This window comes from Herpailurus yagouaroundi, unplaced genomic scaffold (assembly GCF_014898765.1).
Source record: "Herpailurus yagouaroundi ecotype Mexico unplaced genomic scaffold, PumYag 210, whole genome shotgun sequence".
NCBI classification, from domain to species: domain Eukaryota; kingdom Metazoa; phylum Chordata; class Mammalia; order Carnivora; family Felidae; genus Herpailurus; species Herpailurus yagouaroundi.
The window spans coordinates 18,386,598-18,413,416 of record NW_024412441.1 but is presented as its reverse complement, the minus strand read 5'-3'; the positions used below and the strand labels follow the sequence as shown (position 1 = coordinate 18,413,416).

At 47.8% G+C, this 26,819-nt stretch overlaps 1 protein-coding gene across 1 annotated transcript in view; it reads right to left on the bottom strand.

The window, feature by feature from the left end:
* Positions 1-846: 846 nt before the first annotated feature.
* CNGA3 (cyclic nucleotide gated channel subunit alpha 3) overlaps positions 847-26,819 on the bottom strand; it is a 49,674-nt gene continuing 23,701 nt past the window's right edge. The window contains exons 3-9 of the mRNA XM_040453964.1: positions 22,959-23,072; positions 20,541-20,720; positions 17,371-17,424; positions 10,662-10,733; positions 9,206-9,313; positions 6,778-6,884; positions 847-3,956 (exon numbers count right to left, since the gene is read on the bottom strand). Of these exons, the coding sequence (XP_040309898.1) occupies positions 2,545-3,956; positions 6,778-6,884; positions 9,206-9,313; positions 10,662-10,733; positions 17,371-17,424; positions 20,541-20,720; positions 22,959-23,072 (2,047 nt within the window). The 3' untranslated portion in view covers positions 847-2,544. The remainder of the gene's footprint in view (positions 3,957-6,777; positions 6,885-9,205; positions 9,314-10,661; positions 10,734-17,370; positions 17,425-20,540; positions 20,721-22,958; positions 23,073-26,819) is intronic.

Sequence of the window (26,819 nt, the reverse complement as noted above, 5' to 3'; positions counted from 1 at the left end):
TTCCATGAGCTTAGACTCCCACAAAAGGCACAAAGCTATCTCCCAGCATAGCTCCCTGTGGCTGAACCCAGTACAGCAAGAAGGATGGCCTCCAGTCAGCAGCCACAGTGACTATAAGAACATGAGTGGCTGCCTCAGATTCCAAGACAGTGAATAGGAGTCCTGAAAACAGCCCAAGATTCCACCTCCCAACAATCTTGGCAGCTTGAGATTAACTAGATGAAACCATATTCATTTATCTCTCAAGGAAAACAATATGATGTTTTCTGCACCCAAGGAGTTTCACAGGCCATGCCTGTTATGTTATTTGAAAGTTTATTCACAGGATCATTCCCTGTGAGGTGAGGTGGGCAGTATCCTTCCCACTTCTCAGTTAAGGAAAGTGAGGCCCAGAAAAGGAAAGTAACTTGCCTGAGTGGCAGTGCTGTGACTTGAACAAGCTCAGGCCTGAATCCCCAAAACCCACATTCTAACTTACCACCTAAATTCCTTGGACATAAGCAGTAGAAGAATCTGGAGACATGCTTAACAGGGACATGCCTGCAGCTTCCTGCCCACTCATGCCTTTCCAAACTGCCTGAATGTCCCCGATGGACAATTGATACCAGGAAATTTAGCATCTACCTGAGACCCACTTCTTATATATTTGAATGGTTTGACTTATTTCCTCTGACAAGTGTTGCAGCTTTGGTTGCATTGTCTCACCTGTTTCTGGCTCCCTTCACGTGGAGTGTGCACTGTCCCCTATTCACCAGTGCCTGTTTTCCTGGGGAAGGTAGGCTCACTGCCCTAGACACATATCTAGAACCGAATCTTCCCTTATGACAAAATATGAAGCAAGACTCATTCAATATTTTTAAAATCCAGGTCTCTATTTTTCTTGTGCAAATATAAACATAGGCATAATTAATAGTTAAGGCTTTTTAAAATATATGCATTTGGAGAATACATTGCTAGTGACAGTTTGCTGATGATATGGGCTTGGATCACATCTTCCTTTAATAGTCCTTTTAAATTCATTTTAGAAAGTTAAAAATGGTCACATGATCCATAATAAAAATCAGAAGAGACTCATATAAATCCAAAATACATACTTGAAAATGCAGCACCTTTTGTATGAACTACATTAGGGTCCAGTTATATAGCATATGGATTATAACATCAGACCACAAAGGTTTTGAAGTTCCCAAAGCAAAATGGGGCATTGTTTTCTGAGAAGAAAAAGGAGAAGTTGGAAGAGAAAGAAGGAAGGGAGGAAGAGAGGGAGGGAGGGAGAAGGGAGAGGGAAGGAAAGGAGGGAGAGAGAGAGAGAGAGGAAAGGAGGAAAGAAGAAAGGAGGGAGGGAGGGAGGGAGGGAGGGAAGGAGGAGACAGAGAAGGAAAACCTGTACATATAGCTTCTCTGCAACAGAAAAGTGACTCACCTTTGGGTAATTTACAATATGTATTTAAGTGGACCATTAAGGTTATAATTCGCAATCATAGAATCCAAATACAGAAATATCTTATATGATGGTAATGGAATTCTATTTACCAGATTAAAAAAGGAAAAAAGCTAGGTCCTTCACTGTGCACACTTCCTGCTAGCTGAGAGCTTTGCCTTGGGGTAGAATTCCAAGGGAGAGTGAGGCTGCTTCTTTGAGAGGAGGGGCAGTTTGCAAAGATATGGCCTAAGGGTCTGATCTTCTAAAAATTCTAGTTGTCAGCTTTGCTTGACCCAGGACCCCATTCCAACCTTCCACCTGAAAGGCTCTCCCAGAGCATAATTCTCCTCCTCAAGCCAGAACAGGGTGTCCCTGTTCCTGACTGAGGAACGAGGGGAGAGGCTGTCTTTAAATCCTTTGGTGAGTTAGGAGATGTCTCTTTCTCTCATCAAAATATTCTTTTCTAAACAGATTCCAGTTTCACAGGGGCTGGATGGCGGGGAGTCTGGATTTGCTTCATAGGCTCAAAGTGACCTCAAATGGGGTGACCTGGCTTCATCCCTTGTGCTTATCATAGCACAATCAAAGGCCAGGATTTTGAGGGTCCCAAAGAGTACATGAGGAGAAACCAGATTCAGAAATGTGCCCCAAACTGTCTCGTGTAAGGATGGATTTGAGATCCCACATTGCACTTCTAGCTTCTGTTACATCTCCCTTATGAGAAGCTGGTGGAGTGGGGTGCGAGAAGGGGTAGATGACTAAATAATCTTCCATTTACAAGAAAATAAAGTTCAAAAGTCTCAAAATTCCTCATGGATTAAAAAAATAAGAGTTCTGTGCCCACACTTTCATATGCGTGGATTGGGGACACCTCACATTATACAAAGTCCTGCCTTATGCAGTGTTCCATGTGGACATCACAGTAACCTCCCACTTCAGTGGGGCTGGCATGAGTCCCCCTTTCTAGATGAGGAAACTGAGGCTCTCTCTCAGGGCCACACAGTTGCAAAGGGTAAGGAGAACTGGAATGCAACCCTGCCGAGTCCTGGGCTGTGCAGCTGTGGCCACAATGCATCACACGGATGGCTGACTCTGGGAAGCAGGAGATGGACACCTGCATTTCACTCTTGTTTGGTCTCTGCTTTTGCAGCATCCCCAGGAGCACCCCCATCAGACAGAAGGTCACTCCCACACATCTTCACCTGGCTTTCCAGGTGACTGAGACGCTGCTTCACTTTCATCTGGGTGGCATTGTACTCGGCCAGGAGCCGTGCAAACCTGGTCTGCAGGGTGTCCAGGGAGGACTCCAGGTGCTCTACCTTCTCCTCAATATCCTTGGGGTCCGCCCCAGCCTTGGCCACCTCCTCATCAATCAGGTTGTCCTTCATCAGGATCTGCCGTCCCTTCTCCTCCAGAGCTTTCTTGGCTTCTGGATATTCAGTGAGAGCCTCCATCAAATCATCTTTGGAAAGGCAGAACAGGTCTGAGTAACCAATGCTCCTGATGTTGGCTGTCCTGCGGTTCCCCGCCTTGCTTCCCTTAATGTTTAAGATGCTGATCTCCCCAAAGTAACTCCCATCACTGAGGACCACGAACTGGGTGATCCCATCGTCGGCCACGACAGCCAGCTTGCCCTCCTTGATGATGTACATCTCCCTCCCAATGTCTCCCTTCTTGCAGATGTAATCCCCTGGGCTGAACACTGCGGGCCGCAGCTTGAGCACAAGCTCCACCAGCAGCCCCGCCTCGCAGTCTTGGAAGATGCGGACCTTCCTCAGAGTGTCCAGGTGCACGTTGATGGCGATCTCGGCCTTCAGCTTGTCTGGGAGACTCTTGAGCACCTCCTTCTCATCCACTGTCTTCTTGTTTGCCCACAGGTAGTCAAACCACCGGATCACCCGTGTCTCCAAGTCCTTGGTCACCTTGCGGAATTGCATATACTGCTTAATGGAGTCAATCTTGGACTGGAACTCGGCCCGTGAAGCATTCATGTTTGAGATCATGGATCCCACATTGCCGACAATGGTGGCAAAAATCAAGACTCCCACTAGGAAGTCTATGACCACAAACAGATACTCCTCATCCTTCACAGGGGGTGGGGTCTCTCCGATGGTGGTCAGGGTCAAGGTGGACCAATAGAGACTGTAAATGTACTTCCTAGAGAGGCGCCCATACTCTGGGTTTGAGATGTTTGGATAGACCCAGGAATCTGTCCCAAAACCAATGAACTTGGAAATGGCAAAGTAGATGCAGGCATTCCAGTGGATAATGATGAGGATGTATAAGACCAAATTTCCAATCCTGAATAAATTAGGGTAGTTTGTCCTTGTCTCTGTGCGGTCAAAGAACTCAAAGAGCCGGGCAAGCTTCAGTAGGCGGTTGAACCTCACCTCTGGGTAGTTTACACCCAACTTAAAATAAGCCAGGTCTGTGGGGACCAGGGACAACATGTCCAGCTTGAAGTGCACAGTCTTTGTGTAATGCTTCCACAGCCTCTGTGCATCCTTGACCATCAAGCCTTGCTCAAGGAAGCCTGAAGAAAAAGATGGAAGTCACTTGGGCATGGAAGAGGCTGCTATTTTTTTTTTTTAACCATAGCCCATAGAAAGATATACACCTTGACTAAATAAGATGTAGTTATACATACATAACAGAAAAAATTTCAAAAACCACATTTACCCATTACTATGAAAATATACTCTGATGTTTTCTAGTCTATGATGTTCTAGCCTGTTTATTCAGTTAAAAATGTAGATTAATTGGGTAAATTTGAATGTGGACTGGTGTTTTGTATCTACATATATATATTATATATATATATATATATATATATATATATATATATATATATATTTTATTTATTTAAGTAATCTCTACACCCAATGTGGGGCTTGAACTCATGACCCCAAGATCAAGAGTCACATGCTCTTCTGACTGAGCCAGCCAGGAGCCCCTGGATGTTGTATTCTAAAGATGCATCCTTTAAAGTTAGAGATAACATGTTAAAGTGGTCCAAGGTTGGCTTTAAAATACTCCAGCCAAGAAAAGGCTGTGGGGAGGTAGATGAAACATTAGCAAAATATTGATAACTGTTGAAGCTGAGTGAAGGTACGTGGGGATTCATGATCCTACTGTCTCTGATTTTGTGTATGTTTGGAAAATATTAATGATACAAATTTTAAGAGCATAGGTCATGGCCTGTCAAACTGATTTCACCCGTCCCTAATGGGGCAGGACCTGCCTTTTAAAAACATTGCCTAGGGAAGCAGTAGTTCTTTCTGCCTGCACATTACTGTCATCCAAGGAGCTCTGAAAACATAGGAAGCTGAGATCCACCTCCAAAGAATCAGACTGGAGCTGAGCTGGACACTGGGGAGTCACTAGGCGTTATTACTGGTGAAATCAATCAAATAGGTAGAGATTTGCATTCTTTCGTCTTTTTTTTTTTTTTTAACATTTTCAAACATGAACAAAAGTAGAGAGAATAATATAATGCATGGGTTTTTTTTTTTTTTTTTAGATTTTGGAAAGCATCAGAATTATACTGAGGACTCTGTAAAAGCCAGAGTGCTGGGCTGTTCCCAAAGTTGGTTCCGTAGGTCCGAGGTCTACCTCTTAACAAGGTCTGGGTGATGCTGCTGCTGAACCAGGGCCACACTTGAGGGCTAGATGGAGGTAGGATTGCCCCCTGTGAAAAGCAAACCTCAAGTCTGCTGTCACATGGTAGGGCCACCCTGCTTCCCAGTCCCCCATTCCCTGTTTCATTCTTTGGTTACCCTTGTGTTTATTGAGTACTTACATTACTATGTGGCACTCCTAGTGCCTTGGGGCTCCTCACTACTTTCTTAATAATATCTTTTCTCAATTCTGAAGATGTTTCCCCTTGGAGTATGATCCACAGCCATTTGGTTTCCGTGCCTACCTGCCTTCCCCATGAGGGTTTCTGCTGAATCTCAGATTGCCAGGGATAGTACCCAAGCACAAAAAGGGGTAGGATCACTGTCTGAGTGCAGGTAACTTGTCCCACTGAAACTTGGTTGAAATAGAGATAGGTGGCTCAGTGAGTCGGGCCACCCACGGAGCTCCTGTGTCTTGGTAGGCTTATGTGACCATGAAGTGGCAGGCCACAAGGACTGTCTAAGTTACCCACACAAGCCTCAAGCTGCATATTAGAGACCTTCTCGGTTATGGTACTGGGCACCACGTGGAAGCAGGGTTCCCAGTCTGGCCCTGTGAAGTAGTGATTGTGGACTTTAGGCCAGTTACTCAGTGTCTCTGGGCCTCAGTTTCTGTATTTTTTAATTCAATTCAATTCAATTCAATTCAATTCAATTCAATTCATTTTAATTTTATAGAGAGAGTGTGAGTCAGGGAAAGGGGCAGAGGGAGAGGGAGAGAGAATTCCAAGCAGGCTCCATCCTCAGTGTGGTGATGTAGGGCTCGATTCTCCAACCCTGCGAACATGACCTGAGCTGAAATCAAGACTTGGATGCTCAACTGACTGAGCCACCCAGGTGCTGCTGGGCCTTGATTTCTCAATCAGCAAGATGGAAATAATCACGCCTGTGTTTTTTGTCTCATGCAGCGGTTCTAATAAGAAAACAAGATGTACTTGAAATGTTTTGTACACTGTGAAGCCACACAGAGGCTTGCTGCTGGGATCTGGTGGTATTTGTATTGACAACTACGGCCTGGTTTCTAGCTCAAAAATCTTGAGAATGGCAAGCCGGGCCTCTGCCAGCTGATGTGATGTCTTTGTGCAGGTCAGAAAAAGGTGCCCCAAGAATGAACAGCTTGGAGCTTAAGGGATTTTAGCCTCCACTCACAACCAGAGGCGATCTGAGAGAGGTCATCATGCACCTGGGCCCTGTTTCCAATTTTATTCCTCCATATATCTAAAAGCCATGGAGTAACACGTCCTGGATCCTCTGACTGTCCAGGAAAAGAACTCCAAGATCGACAGAGCTCTCCCTCCTGTTTCCTGCGATATTGAATGGTCACTGCTGGAAGCATCCTTTGAGAGATGATGGTCTTATTTCACAGGTCATACAAATGAGGCCCAGAGAGACAGCTTGACTTGCTCAAGGTCACACAGTTTGTTGGCATAGCAAAGACCAAAACCCAGGTATCTTGACCTCTGCTAAAGAGTCGTTGTAGAGAGAGCTTGAGGCGGTACCACGCCCTCACCGTTGGTACAACCTCAGACCTGCCTGGGCTCTTGTGGTCAGAGGTAGGTAATGTTCACCACTTTGGATCTCCTGAACCTGCCCTGTGGTCCCCGTGGTCCCCCTCCTGATGCACAAAGTCAATCTGTGGCCTGGCCATGAGAAGTCCCTGGCCCTGGGCCCACTCACCTGTCCGAGCTCGCACCAGCAAATCCAAGCCATAGAGGACATCTGCCGAGTAGTCCAGGACTAGCCACAGCATCACGTGGTCAGACTGCAGCTCATCGAAACAGGCCCTAAACGCGCGAGGGAAGGAGTGGGTGTGTCTGGGGCTGGGTCCAACATAGGCACCAGCTCTGTGCCTTCATCTTGGTATCAGCCCTGCCTGCAGGGTTCGTGCCCCAGTGTCATCACCCCAGACTCGGATGAGGAGACCCAGCTCTGAGAAGCTTTTCTGTCCCAAAGGTCACAGAGCTCCTGTGAAGAGCTGGGATGGACCCCAAAGAGTGGGCCCTTGTCGCCTCTCAACAGTAAGCGTTGAGATCCCAGGAAGGGAAGTTTTTCTAGGCCTCACTGGTGGAGTCATGTGAAGAGATTGAGCACTTGCCCTTCCTAGGGTCTAAGAATTGCTCAGACATGAACAACCAAACCAGCCAGTAAATATTTTCTATTTTCTAGATCTTTATGCTCACTATTTCTCATACAGACTATACCCCCAAACGCCCTCTTCACCTCAAAAGAGCAGCAGCCAGCTCCTGTGTCCCCACCCTGCAGCTTACTCAGCAACTGGAGCCCCCTGCTGCCTCCTCAGAATAGCAGTGTCCCTGCAGCCCCTGAGCCTGGCTTGCACAGAAGCAGCTCGCCCACGGATCCCCATCCCGCAGGCAGGCTAGGAGGGGTCCCAAGTTCTCCCCTTTCTCACTCCCACACTTACCCTCAGAACAGCAGGAGATGCCCCCCTTATGCAGATAATCCCCAAAGCCCCCTCTTACACTCAGTAGTAGGTCTCCTCCCCATCCTCACAGAAGCAGCGGCTGTCTTGCGGGCTTGCTCAGGATTGTCCCAAAGCCCCCCTACCTTCCCTGCACGTCAGCCTGAATCCTTGTCCTAAAGGCCTGCCTGAAAGGGCCCCCAACGCCCTCACTTACTCTCAGTGACTAGCAGCTTCCCCTTATCCTGCCCTAAAGCTTGCTTGGAAAAGTCCCGAAGCCTTTCATGTACTTCCAGAAGAGCAGCCGCTTACCTCTCTGTCCCCCAAACGCTTGCTCTGAAACTTCCCAAAGCCCTGACCCCTTCAGAAGGGTAGCCTCCTCACCCTCCCGTTGCAGAACGCCCAAGCCCCGCCCCTCAGGAGCCTAGCCTCCCTCTCCCCCTGCCGAACGCCCAGGCCCCGCCCCCTCAGGAAACTAGCCTCCCCCTCTCCCTGCAGAACGCCCAGGCCCCGCCCCCTCAGGAGTCTTGCCTCACCCTCAATGTGCAAAGCGCCCAAGCCCCGCCCACCCCGGGAAGAGCCGCTGCCCGCCCCTGTATGCCTGCCTCCTGGGCTTGCACAGGAAGGCTCCAAAGCCCACCATTTAGGAAACGTGGCCTGTTGCCCCTGCCTCCATGCCCTGTACCTTATTCAGAAATGCCACACAGATCCCGCCAACCCCATCAGAGGAGAAACAAGGTATCCCTACATCTCTCTCCTACAGATTTTCTCAGAAATGCCCCAAAGCCCCTTGCCCACAGGGAGCTGCATCTCTGTCCTGCAGCTTAATCAGGGATGCTCAAAGGTCCTGTTTGCCTTCAGAAGAACATAGCCCCTTGGCATCCCCATCCTGTAGGTTTGCTCAGAAAAGCCCAAGCCCCCAGCTCCCCCTCAGAGAAGCAGCATCTTGCTCCTGTATTCCCAAAACACAGATTTCATAGGGGACCCTAAACCCTCACTCCCCTGACCCCTTATTAGGGGAGTTAGCAGCTCACCCTGCACCTGCCTCCTACAGTTTGTTTGTAAAAGTTCCACAGCCTCCACTTCTCCCCAAAGAACAATAACTTGCCCCTGCATCTCACAAGTACATTTGTAAGGAATTTCCTGAAGCCCCTGTGTACACTCACCCTGCATCTCTGTCCTGTGGGCCTTCTCAGGAGCACCCCAAAGGCCCTGGCTGCCCTTGCAAGAGCAGCAGCTTGCATCCCAGCCCTGCAACTTGCTTGGGGGAGGCCCACAGCCCAAAGCTTACAGTCAGAGAACTGTGACCTCCCCTGCATCCTTGTCTTGCAGGCTGCTCAGGAATGTCCACCCCCCCCCCCACTTCCCCTCAGAAGAGTAGCTACTCGGCCCTGCATCTTCCTCCTACAGCCAAATTAAGAAGTCCCCGAGGTGACCAGACCCTTGCTGTCCCTAGCAAGCAGAGGCCCCCACCAGTGCTTCAGAGAACTCTGGTGGTCTTCTTTTAGAGCCTCCTTATAGATGGAGAAATGGAGACACTCAGTTGGATGGTGGCTGTGTGGGGACCAGAAATCCAGCCCCCTGAGTGGGACTCAGAGCTCTGTCTTGAGGCCTGGCTGCCCTCATCCCTCCCTGCCTCTCTACCCCTCCCCCTGTCCATGTGGAGACATTGCCCCATACCCCTACCTGCATACCAGCAGACACCAGTTATAGAAGACAGGCAGGGCGATGACCGTCAGCCAGTGGTAGTACACGTTGCTGGAGGGGTCCACCACCATGGTGTCCTTCTTGTTTCTGGAAACACCGACACACGAACAGTGCAGTGTGTTGAAAATCACAGCGTTGGAGGGTCTTAGAGACCTGGATTAGCCTAGAGACCCTAGGGCAACTGCAGGCTAAACTTGAGACACAGGTCCTGTCAGTCTCAGGGGGGTCACATGGGGTGTCCCCTCACTGGAGGGGACAGGCTTGGAGAAGGCAGACTCTGGAGGTCCTTCCCTCCTAGCTCAGCTTCCTAGGAAGCCACGGTTGACAATAAAATCATGGTGATGATTTCCCATGTGCCTGTGGTATCACCTACATCCTTCAGCGTGCTGAGAATAAAATGCTGCATGGTAATGTTGGAACCATCTGGGGGGAGCTCTGTGAAACGCTGATTCCCAGGGCCCACTCAGACACGCACACCCCCCCCCCCCCGCCCCGCCTGGGACCGGGGCCTGAAAACGTACATTTAAACACTGCCCGGTGGTTCTGAGGCTGCTTCTCTCTGGACTGCATTTGGGAGCCCTGTAGCATTCCTGAGGGAGTCTCTGACCTGCTAACTGCATTTGAGCAGATGACCTGAAGACATTTCCAAGCACTTGGAGCCATTCTCCCATCAAAAACAACTAGCCTGGGAATCTTCTAGGTTATGTGGGCCAACACTGAAGGAAGCAATAGCTTAGGGTGCTTTCTGTTTTTATTGTCAGGATTTTCTGAGGACTAGAGGTTCTAGATGGTACTGGAGATTCTTCTTTTTCTTTGGCTCCATGTGTCTTCTCCCCCACCCCATATGTCCCATGTGCTGGCCCAGGCCTGCGGAGCTGCTCCCATGCCCCAGAGGAGACACTGGCATGCCTTCCACCTTTGCTTTGACTCAGCAGGTACAAGATCAACAGCTCACTGACATGTCTCTGGAATGTTCCCAACGCACACCACGCCTACGTGTCGAGTAAAGTTTATGAATATAGTATTTTCTAGTGTCCAGGATTAGGCTTCAGCTTACCCCAACTGTGCAGACAGGCAAACAGAATGTGGGGTGGGGGCGGGGGTGGGGTGGGTGAGCACAGGAGGAGTCTCCCAGGGACAGCCCCTAATTGCTCACCCAAGGCTGCAGACAACCCTCTTTACCTATAAGCCGCCTCCGGGTGCTCAGAGCTGGGGCAGGACTCTCCCTGCAGAGCGAGTGGGCCCTTCACACCATCTCAGGAAGCCTGATCCCCACCTGGGTCCAACTCCGCTCCCGCAGCCCTAGGCAGCCCCTCTCCAAGGGCCCACGCTAAGGCCTGACAACAAGGCTGTCAGACTCACAGGACCGATACAGGGATCAAGCCTGCTATGACCACACACCCTCTCTTTGGAGGCAGCTCTTCTCAGTACTTACTCCTCTTGTTTTGTGCCGTTTTTCTTTTTCTCTTCTTCCTTTTTTTCTTTCTCCTCCTTTTTCGCCTTGTCACTGGATGATACAGGGTGACATTTAGCAATTTTCCTATGCCAAGGATGCTACCGCAGTGGAGAGGGTAGGCAACAGTGACATGGAGGAGAGGGTGTGGTGTAGGAAATGGATATTTCTAGCACGGTGGGATGACAGGAAGCTACTGATTTTGTTACTATTATTCCTGAGGAATGAGGTGAACCCTCCCCCCCCCCAGGTGAACTGCCCCATTAAAGCATACATTGTATATATACATCAAAGTATACATAGTGGCTGATGTTCTGCAATTTCTGACCCATTTTCATGAGCCCCTAGGAAGTCACAAAGAGCTTGAGACCATTTTGAGGTAATGGGAAATGAACCCAGATCCACACATTTAGGGAGGAAAAGTCACTCAGTTTTGGAAGTCACATGTAAAGGTTTTTTGTTCCGAACGGAAGGATACGGCTTGTTGGCTGTTCTTAAAACCCATCTGTGTATCAAATGAAAGGCTGGCCCTTGATGAGAAAGCCAGGGAGGAAAAAGGAAGCAAAATCTGCACAGACAGGAACAGGTTTGCCACGTAATGGCAAATCTCGGAGTCATCTGAGGCAAACACAGCCATGTTCAGACACTTATCCAGAGTTGGCTGGACTGTGAGGCTGGGGGCTGGATAGCCGCCTTCTGTCCTCATCTGCAGGAAGGTTCTGGGAGTGCAGGTGTCTCCTCAACACATGGCTTTACTCTGCTTCCTCTTCTTTATTGCACAACGTTATGGGTTAGCGCTGCTATAAAGGTTATGTGTTAACAGTCATATGTGTTCTGCAAAGCAGGCGTTATTGCCCATCGAACAGTTGAGGAAACCAAGGGGAAAGGTAAAAGACCCTCCCTGCCTCCGGGGAACCCATCAGACTCATCCACAGACCCCTCTGATTCCCCTACTCCACATCCTGGAGCAAGTCACGGGTTGAAAAATAAGTGTTTGTTGATTAAACACTCGTTGAAAAAGACCAATATACTTCACACAGCATTTCCTAAGGAAATAATCAAAGATGTGTGCAAACATGCGTGCAGAAAAATAATCACTACTTATTTCTACCAGTCAAAAGCATAAGCAATCTAATCCTACAACTGGAGGAGATCCATCAGCCATGGAATTCTAGAAGGCCCCTTAAAATGATGTTGTGGAAGAATATCTGGTGACACAGGAAAACGTTTTTAATATTTCTCCAAGTTAAAAGCAGACAGCAAAAGAGCTTAGAGTAATAGCTGTATGAGTTTTCTATTGCTGCCAGAACAGACTGCCACAAATGTAGTGTCTTAAAACAACACAAACTGCAGATCTGTAGGTCAGAAGTCTGAGTCTCCCCAAACTGAAATTGAGGTGTCGTCAGGGCCATGATCCTTTCTGAAGAATCCAGGAAAGAATCTGTTTTCTGCTCATTTGGACTATTGGTGGAATTTAATTGCTTGCAAGAAGAGGACCGAGATGCTCATTTTCTCACTGGCTGTATGGTGAGGGCTTTCCCAGCTTTCAGAGGGTGCTGTATCCTTGGTTCCTGGCATCCTTCTTCTGTGTTCAAAGTCAGCAGCAAGAGGTAGAGTCCTTCTTGAGATGCCATCCCTCTGGTTCTCTGCAGCTGGAGAGGTTCTCCACTTTTAAGGATGCATGCGATTAGACCGGACTCACCTTGATAACCCAGGATAATTTCCCCATCTCAAGGTCCTGAAATTTAATCACAACTGCAAAGTCCCTTTTGCTGTGTGAGGTAAGTCACAGGTGGTGGGTATTAAGGCATGGACATTTGGGGGAGCCCTTGTGTCACCTTCCACAGCCTGTCCACTGGCCTTCAAGGATTTACATCCATCCCATGGGCTAAATGCATTCACCCTCATTCCAAGACCCCTAAAGTTTCATTCCATTATTAAATCGACTCAGAGTCCAAAAGTAGCATCAAATTCTCATCAGCTCAAAAGTCCCAAATCCTCTCATCTAAACCAGGTCGAGGGGAGACTCTAGGTGTGAATCATCCTAGGGCATGAGTCGCTCAACTTGTGATCCCGTGACACTAAAATCATCTACTCTGAAGATACAACGGAAGGGCAGATTTAGGATATCAGTTATAGATATTCCAGTTCAAAAAGGGAGAAGCGAAGGACAGAAGAGTTACTAGTCCCAAGCAGTTCTGAAATCCAGCAGGGCAATTGCCAGTTCATCTCAAGGCCTAGGCATAATCCTCTGTGGTTTTCGCGGCTCCACGCTCTGGGCTCAAGGCTCTCTCCGAGCCATCTCTTCCTTCTCATTAAGGGAGTACCTGTCTGTTTGTAGCTGAGTATTCTAATCAAGATGTTTCCTGCATCTAGAATTTAGGGGTCCCATAATCTTCCTCTATTTCATATTGTTTCTCTTGCTTCACGTCCAAGCCGGCAGTGTTTCTGCTGGTATAGAATCTTCCAGAACATTGCATGTCATGTATATCAGAGGGATTCACTGTGTTAGACAAGAGGCTTATCCTCAGATCTGTGAAATCCCTTCTTGTATTTTTGGCTTCTGCTGGGATGGCTGAGGGGAGTTATGAGTCACACCCTTCATCTCTTCAGGAGAGCCTTTTGTTGAATACTCAGAACTTTTGATCTCTCTGAGGTATTACCAGAAGGTTGCTCAGCCACACACCCGACTTTTTCCCAAAGCACGCTTTCCTGACAGTTTTCAAAATTTAGTGTCTTTTCCATTTGAGTAGGCTGAGAATTTCCAAAATCATGAAGTCCTGCTTCCTTTCTGTTTAAAGTTCTTCCCTCAATATCTCCCTCTCCTCTTGGGTTTTACTGTAAGCAGCAAGAAGACACCAGGCTGCACCTTCAACACCTTTGGTTGAAAATATCCTCAGCTAAATATTCAAGCTCATTGCCTATCCGATCTGCTATCCACCTGCCTGCAGGATGTAATTGCACTGAGCTTTCTGCCACTGTAAACCTAGATTCCCCTTTCTCCAATTTCCAATAGCCTGCTCCTCACTTATGTGCAAGTCCTTACCAGCAGCATCCTGGAAGCCCAGGGTTCTACTAGTAGTCAGTTTACAACCATTCAAGCACAAGGTGCTTCAGCGAAACAGGTTTTCTCTGTGATACTCCTTATTTCCTTCTGAGCCCTTACCAGCAGAGTCTTTAACATCCATATTTCTACTACCAATCTGTTCAAAGCTATCTAGGCTTTCCTTTTTAAAATTATGCTCCTTGGGGCGCCTGGGTGGCTCAGTCGGTTGAGTGTCTGGCTTTCAGCTCAGGTCCTGATCTCACGGTTCATGAGTTCGAGCCCCACATCAGGCTCTGTGCTGACAGCTCAGAGCCTGGAGCCTGCTTCAGAGTCTGTGTCCCCCTGTCTCTCTGCCCCTGCCCAGCTTGCTTTCTCTCTCTCTCTCTCAAAATAAATAAATAAATAAATAAATAAATAAACATTAAAAATAAAAAATAGGGGCGCCTGGGTGGCGCAGTCGGTTAAGCGTCCGACTTCAGCCAGGTCACGATCTCGCGGTCCGGGAGTTCGAGCCCCGCGTCAGGCTCTGGGCTGATGGCTCGGAGCCTGGAGCCTGTTTCCGATTCTGTGTCTCCCTCTCTCTCTGCCCCTCCCCCGTTCATGCTCTGTCTCTCTCTGTCCCAAAAATAAATAAACGTTGAAAAAAAAATTAAAAAAAAAATAAAAAATAAAATAAATAAAATTATGCTCCTCAAAAATTTTTTAGAGTCTGCTCCGAAGCCACTTCCACTTTCTTTGTTACAGCAGCACCCCACTCATGGTATCAAAAGCTGTGTTATTAGTTTTCTATTGCTGCCCTAACAAATTACGACAAATGTAGTGGCTGAAGACAACCTGAATGTGTTATCTTACAGTTCCGTAGATCGGAAGTCTGGTTGGTATAAGTTTAACTGGATAAAAATCAAGGTGTCAGCGGCAGCCTGTGTTTCTTTCTAGGGACTCTGGGGAGAATCTGTTTCCTGCTCACCTGGGTTGTGGGCAGAATTAAGTGCCCTGAAGCTGTAGAATCAAAGTCCTTGTTTTCTTGCTGTGGAAAATGGAGGGCTATTCCTAGCTTTGAGAGGCTGCTGTATTCCTTGCCTTGTGTCCCCCTTTCTCCTTTTTCAAAGCCAGCAATTATGGGGGCCTTCTTACAATAAAAATCCCTCCTTTCTCCTTCCAACTCATCTCTCAGACCCACTCTTCTCCCCACCTCCCCTTCCGGCTTTTAAGAATGCATGTGATTACATTGGGCCCACCTGTCAATCCAGGACAACCTCCCCACCTCAAGGTCTTCAAGTTTAATCACATTTGCAAAGTCCCCTTTGCTATATAAGGTAACCTCTCTACAGGTTCCAGGGATTAGGGTGTAGACATCTTTAGGGAGATGGCGGTGAAATTGCTCTGCTCGCATCACTAGTCAGTATTTATTGGGCACTTACTATGTAACTAGGCACTATTCTAAGCACTGTACATGTATTAGCACATTTAGTCTTCCTTCAACCTTATAAGTAAAACATTAATACAAACCCTACTTTACAAGTCAGGAAACTGATGCAGAGAGGTCAGGTAACTTGCCCATGGTCACAAAGCTCTTTATGGATGAATTGGGATACAAAGGCACTTAAAAATATATATGTAATTTATGTGTAATATATAAGTATATCATATATATGTAATTATGTGTAGCTGTAATAATAAAATAATTATTATATACAACATATAATAATTATAATATATACCAGTATATATTATATATTTCCATATATAATATGTTCTGTCTATATACATATCTATATACTCAATATATATGGAAAACCTTGGAGGGATATTTCCCAACATGTTAAGAGGGGTTATCTCTGATAATGGGATTCTACTGTTAAAATGAAGTATATTTTTTGAGGGTGTATGCTCACTGGTGCTTTTCTGTGTTTTCCAAGTTTTTGACAGTTAGTACATGAATAAACTGAACAAAATAAAAAAATATTAAACTTGCTAAATGAGAAGATTAAGGACAGTCACTCATCCTCTTTCCTCTTGAATCTATAATGAAGTGTCCTTTGAAAGGTTTTCTGCCACTGAAGTCTTGATGTCAAGGCACCAGCAGAGGGCGCTGCCCACAAGCTTATCAGGCATGCTCAGACCAGCTGTGAGTTTAATTACATCAGGTCACAATTTGTGGAGGGGCTGGGGGAGGTTACCAACCCGCTGTGGGCCCATGAAAGACTCACCACCATCCAACTGCATCCCCCAATCCACCCAGCACTGCCCCGAAAGACCTATACAGAGCTGCAAACGATGCCTGTTGGGCTGGGAACAGTTTGCTCTGGGAGACAGAAAAATTATTCAAGGACCCATGGACTAGGTTAAAATGCCAGAAACATGGTGGAAGAATGGGGAAGGGTGTCCTTCAGAATTGTTTCTGTAACTCTGTGCCCAGATTGTCACATTTTGGGACAGTCCACAATTTTTTCCTTCGGTCCTTGGCCTGCAGTGTGGACCCATGATTTGAACCCATCTGAAAAGATTTATAAGAGCCTGATGCAACCAACACCATCTGCCCCATCCTCGCCCACATTCCAGCCCCAGAACAGAGGAGCCTAGAGACCTACAGGACCTCTGTCCGTGGTTTCCAGTGCCCTGGGCCTGTCTCTGACTGTGGGACTCAACATGGGGGTTTCAAGGGTATTTAATATCAAGTTTGGCTTTAGATCAAGCACATATCACAATAGCTACTATTTTGCAAATTAAATAATTTCATTTATCTTGATTGCTGGCATTTGGGTCTCTGGATTTGATATCCACATTTCTGCAGACAAAATGCAACTAAGTTTCATGGAGGGAAATGGTAAAAACTTCTATCCAAGGAACAAAAGGAAATAGGAAAAAGCCTTGGCACATTTCTCCTCAGTTGGAAGGCAGGTAATTTGGATTTCTTGCTGATATTGATGGTTTTTTCCCTAAGTTCCAACTGAGACTCCCTCCTGTGCCTGCCCCCGGGGTATTCCATAAAGAAGTCTGGCGAATGGTGCCCACCCACACGTGTATGATCACACACATGCAACACTTCCTCCCTGGGCTCTTGAGTGGCACTTGCCAGAATCACACATCAAACTGATCTGCCAGCTCAGCGTCTGGTGATAAAAAGTAATTACAGCAGGGTCACCATTTCAAGAGGCTATTCTCTGGAAATACAGTATTGAAATCCCCTCTTCCCATTGTCCTAATTACTCCCTCCAAATTGGCCTGAATTGGCCTTATGACAAGGGCATTTCACTGGCACCCTGGAGCTTGGGGTTGTCGAATGGAAAATGCATTCTCATCATGAAGGAGAATATCCACTGCTCTGTAAAGGAACTCTGAGTTTGCACCCTCAAATACAGAAGCGATAGAGGATGTCAAAGCTTAAACCATGTATGCATTATAGATGAGAAAAATGAGGGTTGCTCAAAGAAGTCATACAGACCAGGTCCCTTCCCCATTTGTCCATGGGGATGGAATTTTGGAGAAAGGAACAAGATTCTAGAATGATCTAGTGGTGTTCTAGAAGTGTGGGAAGCGAAAGGATTTCAGCAGGGAGGCGAAGCTGGGACATCTATGGGGAGGTAGGTGGCCAGTGGGACCAGGGAGGGTGAGGGGGCTCTGCTGGGGAGCAGAGGTACTCACTCCTCTGAGTTGTTGCACATGTTGGTGTTGTTTCTGGCCAGCGGCCAGCCACTGCTGGAAAGTAAAGAGAACGCGGCATGGGAATCTGAACTCAGTTCCAACTACTGGGGACCATTTGCCCCAGGTGGTTAGGCTGGCACCTCCCCACACCCTGTCCCCCAGGCCTTTTCACACACCTCTCAGGACCTGGGTGTTGTTATTGTCAGGACAAACATTTTTTGACTGGCTAGCTCTAGGGGGAAGAGAAGATGAACATTTGGCTCAACTGAGGCTTCTGAATAGAGAGTTAACTATGCACATCCCACCCAGAATCCTGGCCTCAAGTTCCACCCCATTTCATTCAGTTTAACAGTGTGCCAGGAGCTTTGAGGGACGCAGACATGAACCCTATGTGGTTCCTGCCCACTGGGTGCACTCAGGTGGAGCGAGTCGAGCACCTTCAGCAGCAGATGGACACATTTGGCAGCAGCAGCAGCAGCAACTTACCCCCCTCATCTGCGCAGGCAGGGGCTCTCAAAAGGGGCCCTCCCTCAAAAACCCAATCACAGCAGCTACTTCCGGCTTGCAGGGCAAAAAACAGATCATGAGCAGAACTGTCCCAGTTCTGCATCTATCCTGCTCTGGGCCCTTGTCCCCACATTAATCTTAAAACTTCAGGGTTTGCCACCCCAGTTTTATGTGAGAATCTGCTAGAAAGTGGAGGCTGGTTTTGCGCCCAGCTACACGTTTATTTAAAGCTGAATCACATGGTCCTTTGCGGCGTTCTGTAGGAAAAGCTATTATCTCAGAGTGCTCAATTGCCAATAGACATTTTTGACACAGCTAGTTTAAGGAAGCCAGCATGGCCTCACAGAGCTGGCGGGTGGCTTGCCTGTCTGCTGTCACTGCAGACACCTCATAGAAGACCTCCAGGACCAAGGCCAGTGGCCTGTGATCCTCTTGCCTGACTCTCAGGGCACCTCTTCTCTTCTGTGATGATGAACATCCAGCCAAATGCCATCCTGGTACTTCTGTTCACCACTGCTCAAGTCTCCCTCTCACCATCCATTACGAGGCTCTAACTATTTGTTCTGGGATTGGTTCTGATCACCAGACCTGCCCCCCTCCCCTGCCAAGCAATTTCCCAATTCCTATGAAGTTAGGAAAGATGCAGTGGCCTGTGTTTACCACATCTCTGTGTCTGGGATGTCATAAGGCCAAACCATTAGAATAACCAAGACCTGTCTCTGCATACACTTTGCTTTGCCAATGGGATTTGCCTGGAAAATCCAAAGTCTTCCTCCCCCAGGAAGCCTCTCTAATTGATCCGCCACTAGCCTGCATGAGCCTGCCCACTCTGAACCCTCAGGCAAGTGACCAGGCATCTGTGGTACAGTCGGGACCTGGCCCTGATGGGATCCTAGCCCAGCTCTTTGCTCATCTGGTCACATTGGGAAATGGACAAAGAGGCTTATGTTCATCTTCATTAGGCTAAGGTTGTAGATAGGATAATTTGATCAAGTTAACAAAAGAAGTCTTTGCTTGTCCACAAGGAACTGAACCACTCTGGCTGGCTCAGTAGCAAACCTCTCTCCCCACCTCCTCCTCCCCCATCTTCTCTTCTCCCTTATCTGCCATCCATCCTTTCTTTATGGCTCAGCAGTGAATAGCATGCTGGCCTTGCAGTCATGGAGCTATCTCTCAGTCTAGGATGCCTGGCCCTGGGAACCTGCGATGGCCCTGCACACATCCCCATTCCCACCAGCACCCAGGCCCTAGGTGGCCCTTCCCCAAGCCCAGAAACCCCAAGGGTTTGTGGTCTAAGCCCAGGTGAAAACGTGAGCCAGCCAATTATCACACCTTTCCCAGCAGGGAGACTAAACGTGGCTCCCCTAGAGTGGTTGATAGCAAGAAATTTCCTTGAACTCTCATATTTTATCTTAAATATGCTTGCACATTTTTCAATCTACTGCATAATCTATAATAAACCTATAACACGTATATACAAACATGGAAGCAAAATGGAAGTACCAGGAAGATCCATCTTGCTTCCTCTGAGGCCTCATGACCTTCACTCCCCAGGGGCCCTTGGATGCCCATTTGAGAGACTCACACCTGAGCCCTTTTTCTCGTTCAACAAAAAAACACACAGGATTTTCTCCAACAATTACATAGGGACCATTTGGTCTGCAATAACCAGGCTTGTTTTCACCTTTACATCTTATAAATCTTGGCATTATCTACAGAATTCAGCCCCCTTTTCCAGAAAGCAGATTCTGAGCAAGAGGCTTCCTGTTTGAGAGGCTCAGAGGCGGTCATCCTCCCCCTCCATGTCTTAGCTCTCCTTCCCTCCAACAGCCCAGGGGTCCTGAAGAGACATTCTGCTACTAGCCACACTCAATTCAACCTGTGGTGGCCCAGTGGTCTCCCTGCTGGTCACAGGCTGGGGAGACTTCCCAAGAACAAGAGAGGAGGGGAGGAAGCAGCTCTGAGTGTAGGGTGTGGGATTGGGGGATGTAAGTCAGCACCTGCAGATTTCTTTCACTATGTCTACACCAGACAGCACCAGCCACAGCCCCCAATCAGTCAGCGGGCCATGCAAGAAAATGCTCAGAGCCCTTGTTCTGCAGACCGAAAAGTAAACATTCTCTCCATCCCCCATTCTACCCCCACCTACACTCCCCAACTCCATGGTTCTTATCCTGATCTGGGGTATGATGGCTCCTCTTGAAAATTCTGACCAATCTTCAGACCTCCCTCCCAGAAGATTGCATGTAAAATTGTGGGTACCATTTAGGTAATCTCAAAGCTATGGTATTAAAGCCCCTGGCTTTTAGTAAAGTGGGTCACAGTGCAATCTGGGATGAGGGCCCTTTGATGGAGAGAGATCAAGTGAGACTAGCATCCCCAGATGTGTTTCTGAGAGCACCAATTCTAGGGGGCACTGGTGGGTACTCTGTGCAGGGTCAAATGAGGGTGGAGGTTCTGGTTAAAGGATTTCCTCTCCTGCAATCCTTCTTTGACTCGGGGCAGCCACTGTTAGAGCATGCAGTATTCCTCCACAACAGACACCTTCTTCAAGGTACAGGTCATGAGGCTGGTGCTCCGGGCCACCCACACAGTGGATCTAAGCTGCAGGAGCAAACCAATGCTTCACCTGGTGCCAGTGGCCCATCCTCTTGGTTCCTTACCTTCTCCCTCTGTCTGGTGGCTCCTGGCTGCCCACATTTGACTGGGCATTGCTTTCTTGGCTGGATACCTCCTTGAGCTCAGCTCCACGGAAACGCTCCAGGAAGGAGTCAGGTCTCTGGTCCTCGTGGTGTAAGTGCCCGGTGGCCCATGCTCGCAGTGAGATGATCAGGCGAGACAACCTGGAAGGACATGGACAGGCAGCTAGTACAGGGAGGAAGGAGATGGAAAGCTATCTTTTCCAGGGCTTGGGCAGAAGCAGAGATGACTGGCAGGATCCCAGGCTTAGATGTGCACCTCCACTCTGTCAGGGCCTTATTCCCTGGTCCTATACCACCTGCAGTCTGGGACCCAGCTTTCCAGATAAGGGACATTGTCTTCATTGTGGCTTTGTCCTTTTAACACAAGGACTCTGCCAAAGGCATGATCCTTCAAATGGGGAATTAGCAGCTTTTCTGCTTACATTGCCTTTGTAGAGCTCTTTATGACTGGTAGGCACCGGAATAGAAAAAATACAATTTGCAAATGGTGATAAAATTTAGAATAAGGTTTAAGGGAACAGGCACCCAGATACAACTTAGATTCTTTTCCTAACCCTTTGTCTCATTGTTTGCTATACAAATTCTTGTTTCCTCCCAGCCTTGTGCACGAGTTTCCTTGCAGCTTTCCCTCACCCTTCTCCTGGAGCCAGACCCTGCCAGGCCCTCAAGTGCCTGAGACCAGCCAGCCTATGTCTCCAGAGCCTGTCTTAGCTCCAGCTTTCCATAAGAAGGCTTCCTTCAGCCCTGCCTCCTGCCTTCCCTGTCTCCTCCAGAGGGGAATGGGAAGAAAGCCTGAACCCTCTTTCTTGGAATCTGGTTTCCCTGACTTGGCACCTACAGTGCATCCCACTGTTCCCAACAAAATCAGTTCTGAGCAACCTAGAACCACATCATGAGTTGTCATATGCCTTCACCCTAATAACACACTTCGGAGCTTTGCCTAAGAAGAGTAAGTTAAAGCAAGAAAACATTCCACGCTCAAAGATGTTTACAGCTGCTGCAGACATATGTTGAGGTACCTGCCCAGCCCAGCCTCTCTGCTCTGGACACTCTTCCCACCCCCCATCCTCCCTCTGCTGAGGGGCTGGAACCAAGATCATACCCCCTTCTCCAGCTCAGCCAACAGGCTCAGGAATGAACAAGTGACCCACAGAGAGTCACTCAAGCCTCTGAATTAAAAGCCACTCCAGGATGGGGTTGGGTGTTTCAACACAAGATTGTATAGCAAAGGCCATTTCCAGCCTGTGCCTACTGATGTGTGAACAGAGAAAGCCTGAAACAGAGGAGACATGCAGGAAAAAAAATCACAACGATCATGACACTCCAGGAGAAAATGAAAGGGAGAGGGCAGGTGCCTCCCCTACTCCCGTCTGATGAGCCCCATTTGGTTCCCTTTCCACCGGACGGTCTGTCTGAGCTTGCACCAGCCTCCTGCCTCAGTCCTACCCCAGGTCTTTCGATTTGAACTGGTTTGAAGGTGTCTTCTTCCTTGCAATCAATGAGCCTTAAGACCACATTTTATTGGTAACACAAAAACACTGGAAATCATGTAAATGCCCAGCTACAAGGGGCTGGTGAAAGAAACATTCCTCCGCAGTGAAAAATATGAAGAATAACTAGACAAATTAACTTTTGCAACCATCTTAGCCAAAACTGTAGAACACGTGATTATATAAAACTCTGGCATTGGTAGAAAAACAAATTTAGTGGAAGGAAACAATGAGCTCCGCATTTGTTGAGCACCTGTCGGGAGTCAGTGCTTGTCTCCTGCGCAGCCCTCCCACTGTTTGATGTGTTTCCAGATGAGACCTGGAAAGGTGAAATGACTTCTTTAAGGTGGCACAGCTCTTGACACCCAAGTGCAGACGTCATCAGCTCGGAGGCTGGATAATATTCCCCATCCTTTTGCAAGATGCATGCTACGAAGTCTGGACACACACCTGTGAGGACCTGCCAGAGGCTATTTCGGACGGTGCCACTGGTACCACCTGCACACAACTGAAGTCCACCAGCGGTCTCCTGCGGCTTGCTGGTCTTTTTTCTCAATTCTTTTTGGAACCCTTCCTGGTTGTCTTTTTCTAAATTCTTCCAGAATTGAGCAAGTGCCTCAATATCACTTTATATGAAAGCAATTTCAGATAACAGCAGTTTTTCTTAGATTTTTCTGAGCTCAGAACACTTGACCTGAGAGGAAATTACTCGGTGATAGATTTCTGACAGCTTTTCTCCTGTCCCTTTCTTCTCCAAATCTTCAACGCTACCTCCACCCCTCCCCCGCCCCCCCCCCCCCACCCCGCCGGTTTCTTCCTGACACTCATCTCCCTTCCTCCTGCCTCAGTCTCCCCCTTCCCGAGGTGAGTGCTGAGCCTGGTGGATTACCTGGAGGGCCCCTGGCTGGTGTAGGAGTTTCGCCTGGATTCAGCCAGTCGTCTGGTCTCCATGGCGATCTCCTGCTGCAGTTCTGATGAAGTCTCCTCGCAAGGCGAGTGGACCCTAGGAAATCAAATATGCAGCAGGCTAAATTGATTTCAAGCTCATCGCCTCCTGCACACACTCAGGGATGAGACGGCCAGATGCCCTGCTTAATGAGGAAAGCTGCAGACCCCCGTCTTCACTCTGTCAGTCTGTGCTCCAGCAGGATCTGGCAGATCCTGGCTTTTTGGATGAATATGGCTTTTCCTTATTGTTGCATTATATGCTAATTAACTTGGATGTAAATTAAAAAATAAATTAATTAACTTTTAAAAAAGAAGAAATGACAAACAACAACGACAAAAACAAAGCAAGCAAACAAACAAGAAACAAAAAAATCATGGCCTTTCCTTTACAGCCAGGCTGACCAGGGAAGGTAGTTTGCCTAGCCACTGCCCATGGACTGGGAGAAGGGGTCAGGCCAGCAGCACCCGGTCCTCATCAGAGCACTGGCAGGGAGGGGGAGGCGGGTCCCAGTGCCCAGCATCCACACCCACAGCAGCTGTTTCTACACAATGATTCCAGAACAAGAATTCAGTTTCAAACACATCTCTGCATACTGAAATCCTATCTGCTAAGGCTGGACTGTGTGGACACCACAGCCACACCACCTGGGCAGTTATTTGTGTGCTTGCTCGGCAGCTTTCCTAGGAATCCATTCAGTATTTGGTTAAGAGGAGCATCCTGGAATATTGCACGGAATTGGCCTAATTCCCCAAGTGCATTTGTTCAGTGCTTTCATGTGAAAATTCAGTCCCACTGTGCCCTTTTGTCAAAGACTAACCTCTGTCCCCTGCAGTGCAGAGGTAATTGGGCCAGAGACTCACCTGTGCAATCCAGGATGCAAAGCATGAGTACACAGAGGACACGTGCCCACGACTCAAGATGAGCACCATTCACATCAGCAGAGGCTTGGGGTTTGTTTAACTGCGTGGAATAAGACCAGTGTGTTTGGGCATATTTTTCTTTCACTCCCTGTCTTTTAAAAGCTCCGAGGGCTGAAGTTTGATCAGCCTGAATAAAAGCCAGCTAGGCATTGGCCCCTAGGGATTTGCACTTCATTCGGAGTCTTGAAGAGCCCAAGCAGGACAAATTAATTCCATCACGTGACCTATTCCAACCTAATCAGCCTTCTTAACAAGGTGGCAACACAGTTGAGGAAGTAAGCAATAATTAATGTCAGGAAAAGGCTCTATCTCTCCCTGGTGAGTGATTAGAAGGGAGAGTCCTGAATCCCAGCCACTGATCTGCTGACTCCTCTTTGTACAACATCCCTGCCGTCTCTAGCAGCAGGGTGCTCACTACAGTCCCATGCCCCATCTGGGCCATCTTTATAGAAGGTTCTTCCCTCCCTCAGTTTCCACAGACCGAGGCTACCTTTTTTCTGCTGGAACCACACAGAGTCAGGCCACTTCATCTTCCACATGACCACCTCCAATGATGGGGCAGCTGTCACACTGTGCCACATCTGTTTGTCCAGGCTAGAACCCCCAGCTCACCCAGCCATGTCTCCCCAGGTTCAAGGCTCTTCCCCATCATGGTCATGCTCCTGTGAGCAGGTTCCCGAATTCCTGCCCAACTGGGCAAGGACACTGAGAACACTGCTGTTACTGGACCCCACGCCGGACATCTTTGTAAGTTTGTGAGTTCATGTGCTTTTAGTGTCCCCATTATCAACTACCATCAGCCAAAGCCAGTAGTCCTGTAACACGGGCTGCTGCTAAGCCAGAAGGCCCTATCTTGTGCATATACAATTGATCTGTTGGAAGTAAGTGTTGGATCTTTCCATTGACCTGAGTCACCTGATATTTTGGGACCCATGATATGCAGTGGCACCATACTGGCCTTTCCTCCCAAACTCCATCACTTTCACACGCCATACACAAACTATATGCCATTTATTGACTGCTTACTGTATGCCAGACATAGATCTTATCAACTAATTCACATAATCACCCTATAAGAGAGAAAACCGAGGTTCAGAGAAGTTAAGTGACTTCCTCAAGATCATATGGCCAAGTGGTAAAGCTGATTTGAATGGCATTCCATCCCATGTCAAAGCCTGCTCTAATCCACTCCATGAAGCTGCTGTCTATATTTTCATATACAGCACTGATTAAAGAAAAAGCTTAATAGGACATGGCTGAGGACTGAGCCCTGTGGCATGCTGCTAGAGACATGGCTCTGATCCACCTGGCTACACTATGTGGGGGTGGCTCTTTATTTTCAAACCATCTAATTGAATTCTCCCTCTACACCTTTAAAAGACCACGCACATTTTGTGCTGATATGTATGAGACACCCTGTCAGAGGCCCTGCCAAGTGGCAAAGCTGAGATTTGAATGTCATTCGAGAAAGCTCTGATCCCCTTGCCCTTCTAATAATCTGTATATGACAAAGGTGGAATGTGCATTCCAAGGCACCCAGGTCAGTTACTGGAGTAGGGAGCAGTGACAGAAGTGAGTCTATATCTCAAGTCCCTGGATCCTGGCAGCTGGCACATGGTGAGGTTAGGGGGGCAGCAGCCCACAGCTGAACAGGTATGCTTGGAAGATCTGGAGGCAATCCCGAGGGTGAAGGTGTTCTGTCCCTACCAGCAGATCCTCAGGGAGCTCTGGGCACCAAGAAGTCAGCCTAGCATTTCTGCCTAGTCTGCTTTCTGTTAATTACGTGAGGGCACATCCTGAGAACAGATTTATTTGCATTAGCAGCAAAGGAATCCGTGACATCAGAGCTGGTGAGGATGTGAGGAGGGCAAAACCTGACCCCAGATTCCAAAGCAGGCCTGCTACTGGCAGCAGTGAGGGCTCCTATGTGGGGGCTAGGATCTAGGACACCCACTTGAAGGGCAGGAGGCAGAATGGGGAGCCGGGAGCTCTGGATTCGAATCCCTACCTTAACACCTCTTAGCTAGGTGTTCTGTGGGCTGGTCACTTACCCTCCCTAAAGTTCCCTAGTCTTCAAAAAGGAACTAAGGAAAAATTGGTGATTTTTTTTTTTTAATCAACTTAAGTATTGTTCCAACAGCCAAATCCAGAAAGGCACATTTAGCTGTGAAGAATAGGGATAGTTTTCTGTGAAGTCAGTTCAAAGCACCTAAAGGGCCTTTTCTTCTTGCTGCATCTCCCCACTTGTTTTTTTGTTATTTTTTGTGTGGGTCTATTTTATTTTATGAAAAAAAATGTTTTAAATATACGTTATTATCAAATTGGTTTATATACAACACCCAGTGCTCATCCCAACAAGTGCCCTCCTCAATGCCCAGCACCCATTTTCCCTGTGCCTCTGCCCCACATCTACTCCCAGTTCTCTGTATTTAAGGGTCTCTTGTGGTTTGCCTCTTTTCCGCTCTGTTTGTAACTATTTTTTCCCCTTCCAGTCCTCCATGGTCTTCTGTTAAGTTTCTCAAGATCTACGTAGGAGTGAAAACATATGATATCTGTCCTGTTCTCTGACTGACTTATTTCACTCAGCATAATACCTTCCAGTTCCATCCACGTTGCTGCAAATGGCCAGATTTCATTCTTTCTCATTGCCAAGTAGTATTCCATTGTATATATAAACCACCTCTTCTTTTTTTTTTTTTTTTTTAATTTTTTTTTTTCAACGTTTATTTATTTTTGGGACAGAGAGAGACAGAGCATGAACGGGGGAGGGGCAGAGAGAGAGGGAGACACAGAATCAGAAACAGGCTCCAGGCTCTGAGCCATCAGCCCAGAGCCCGACGCGGGGCTCGAACTCACGGACCGCGAGATCGTGACCTGGCTG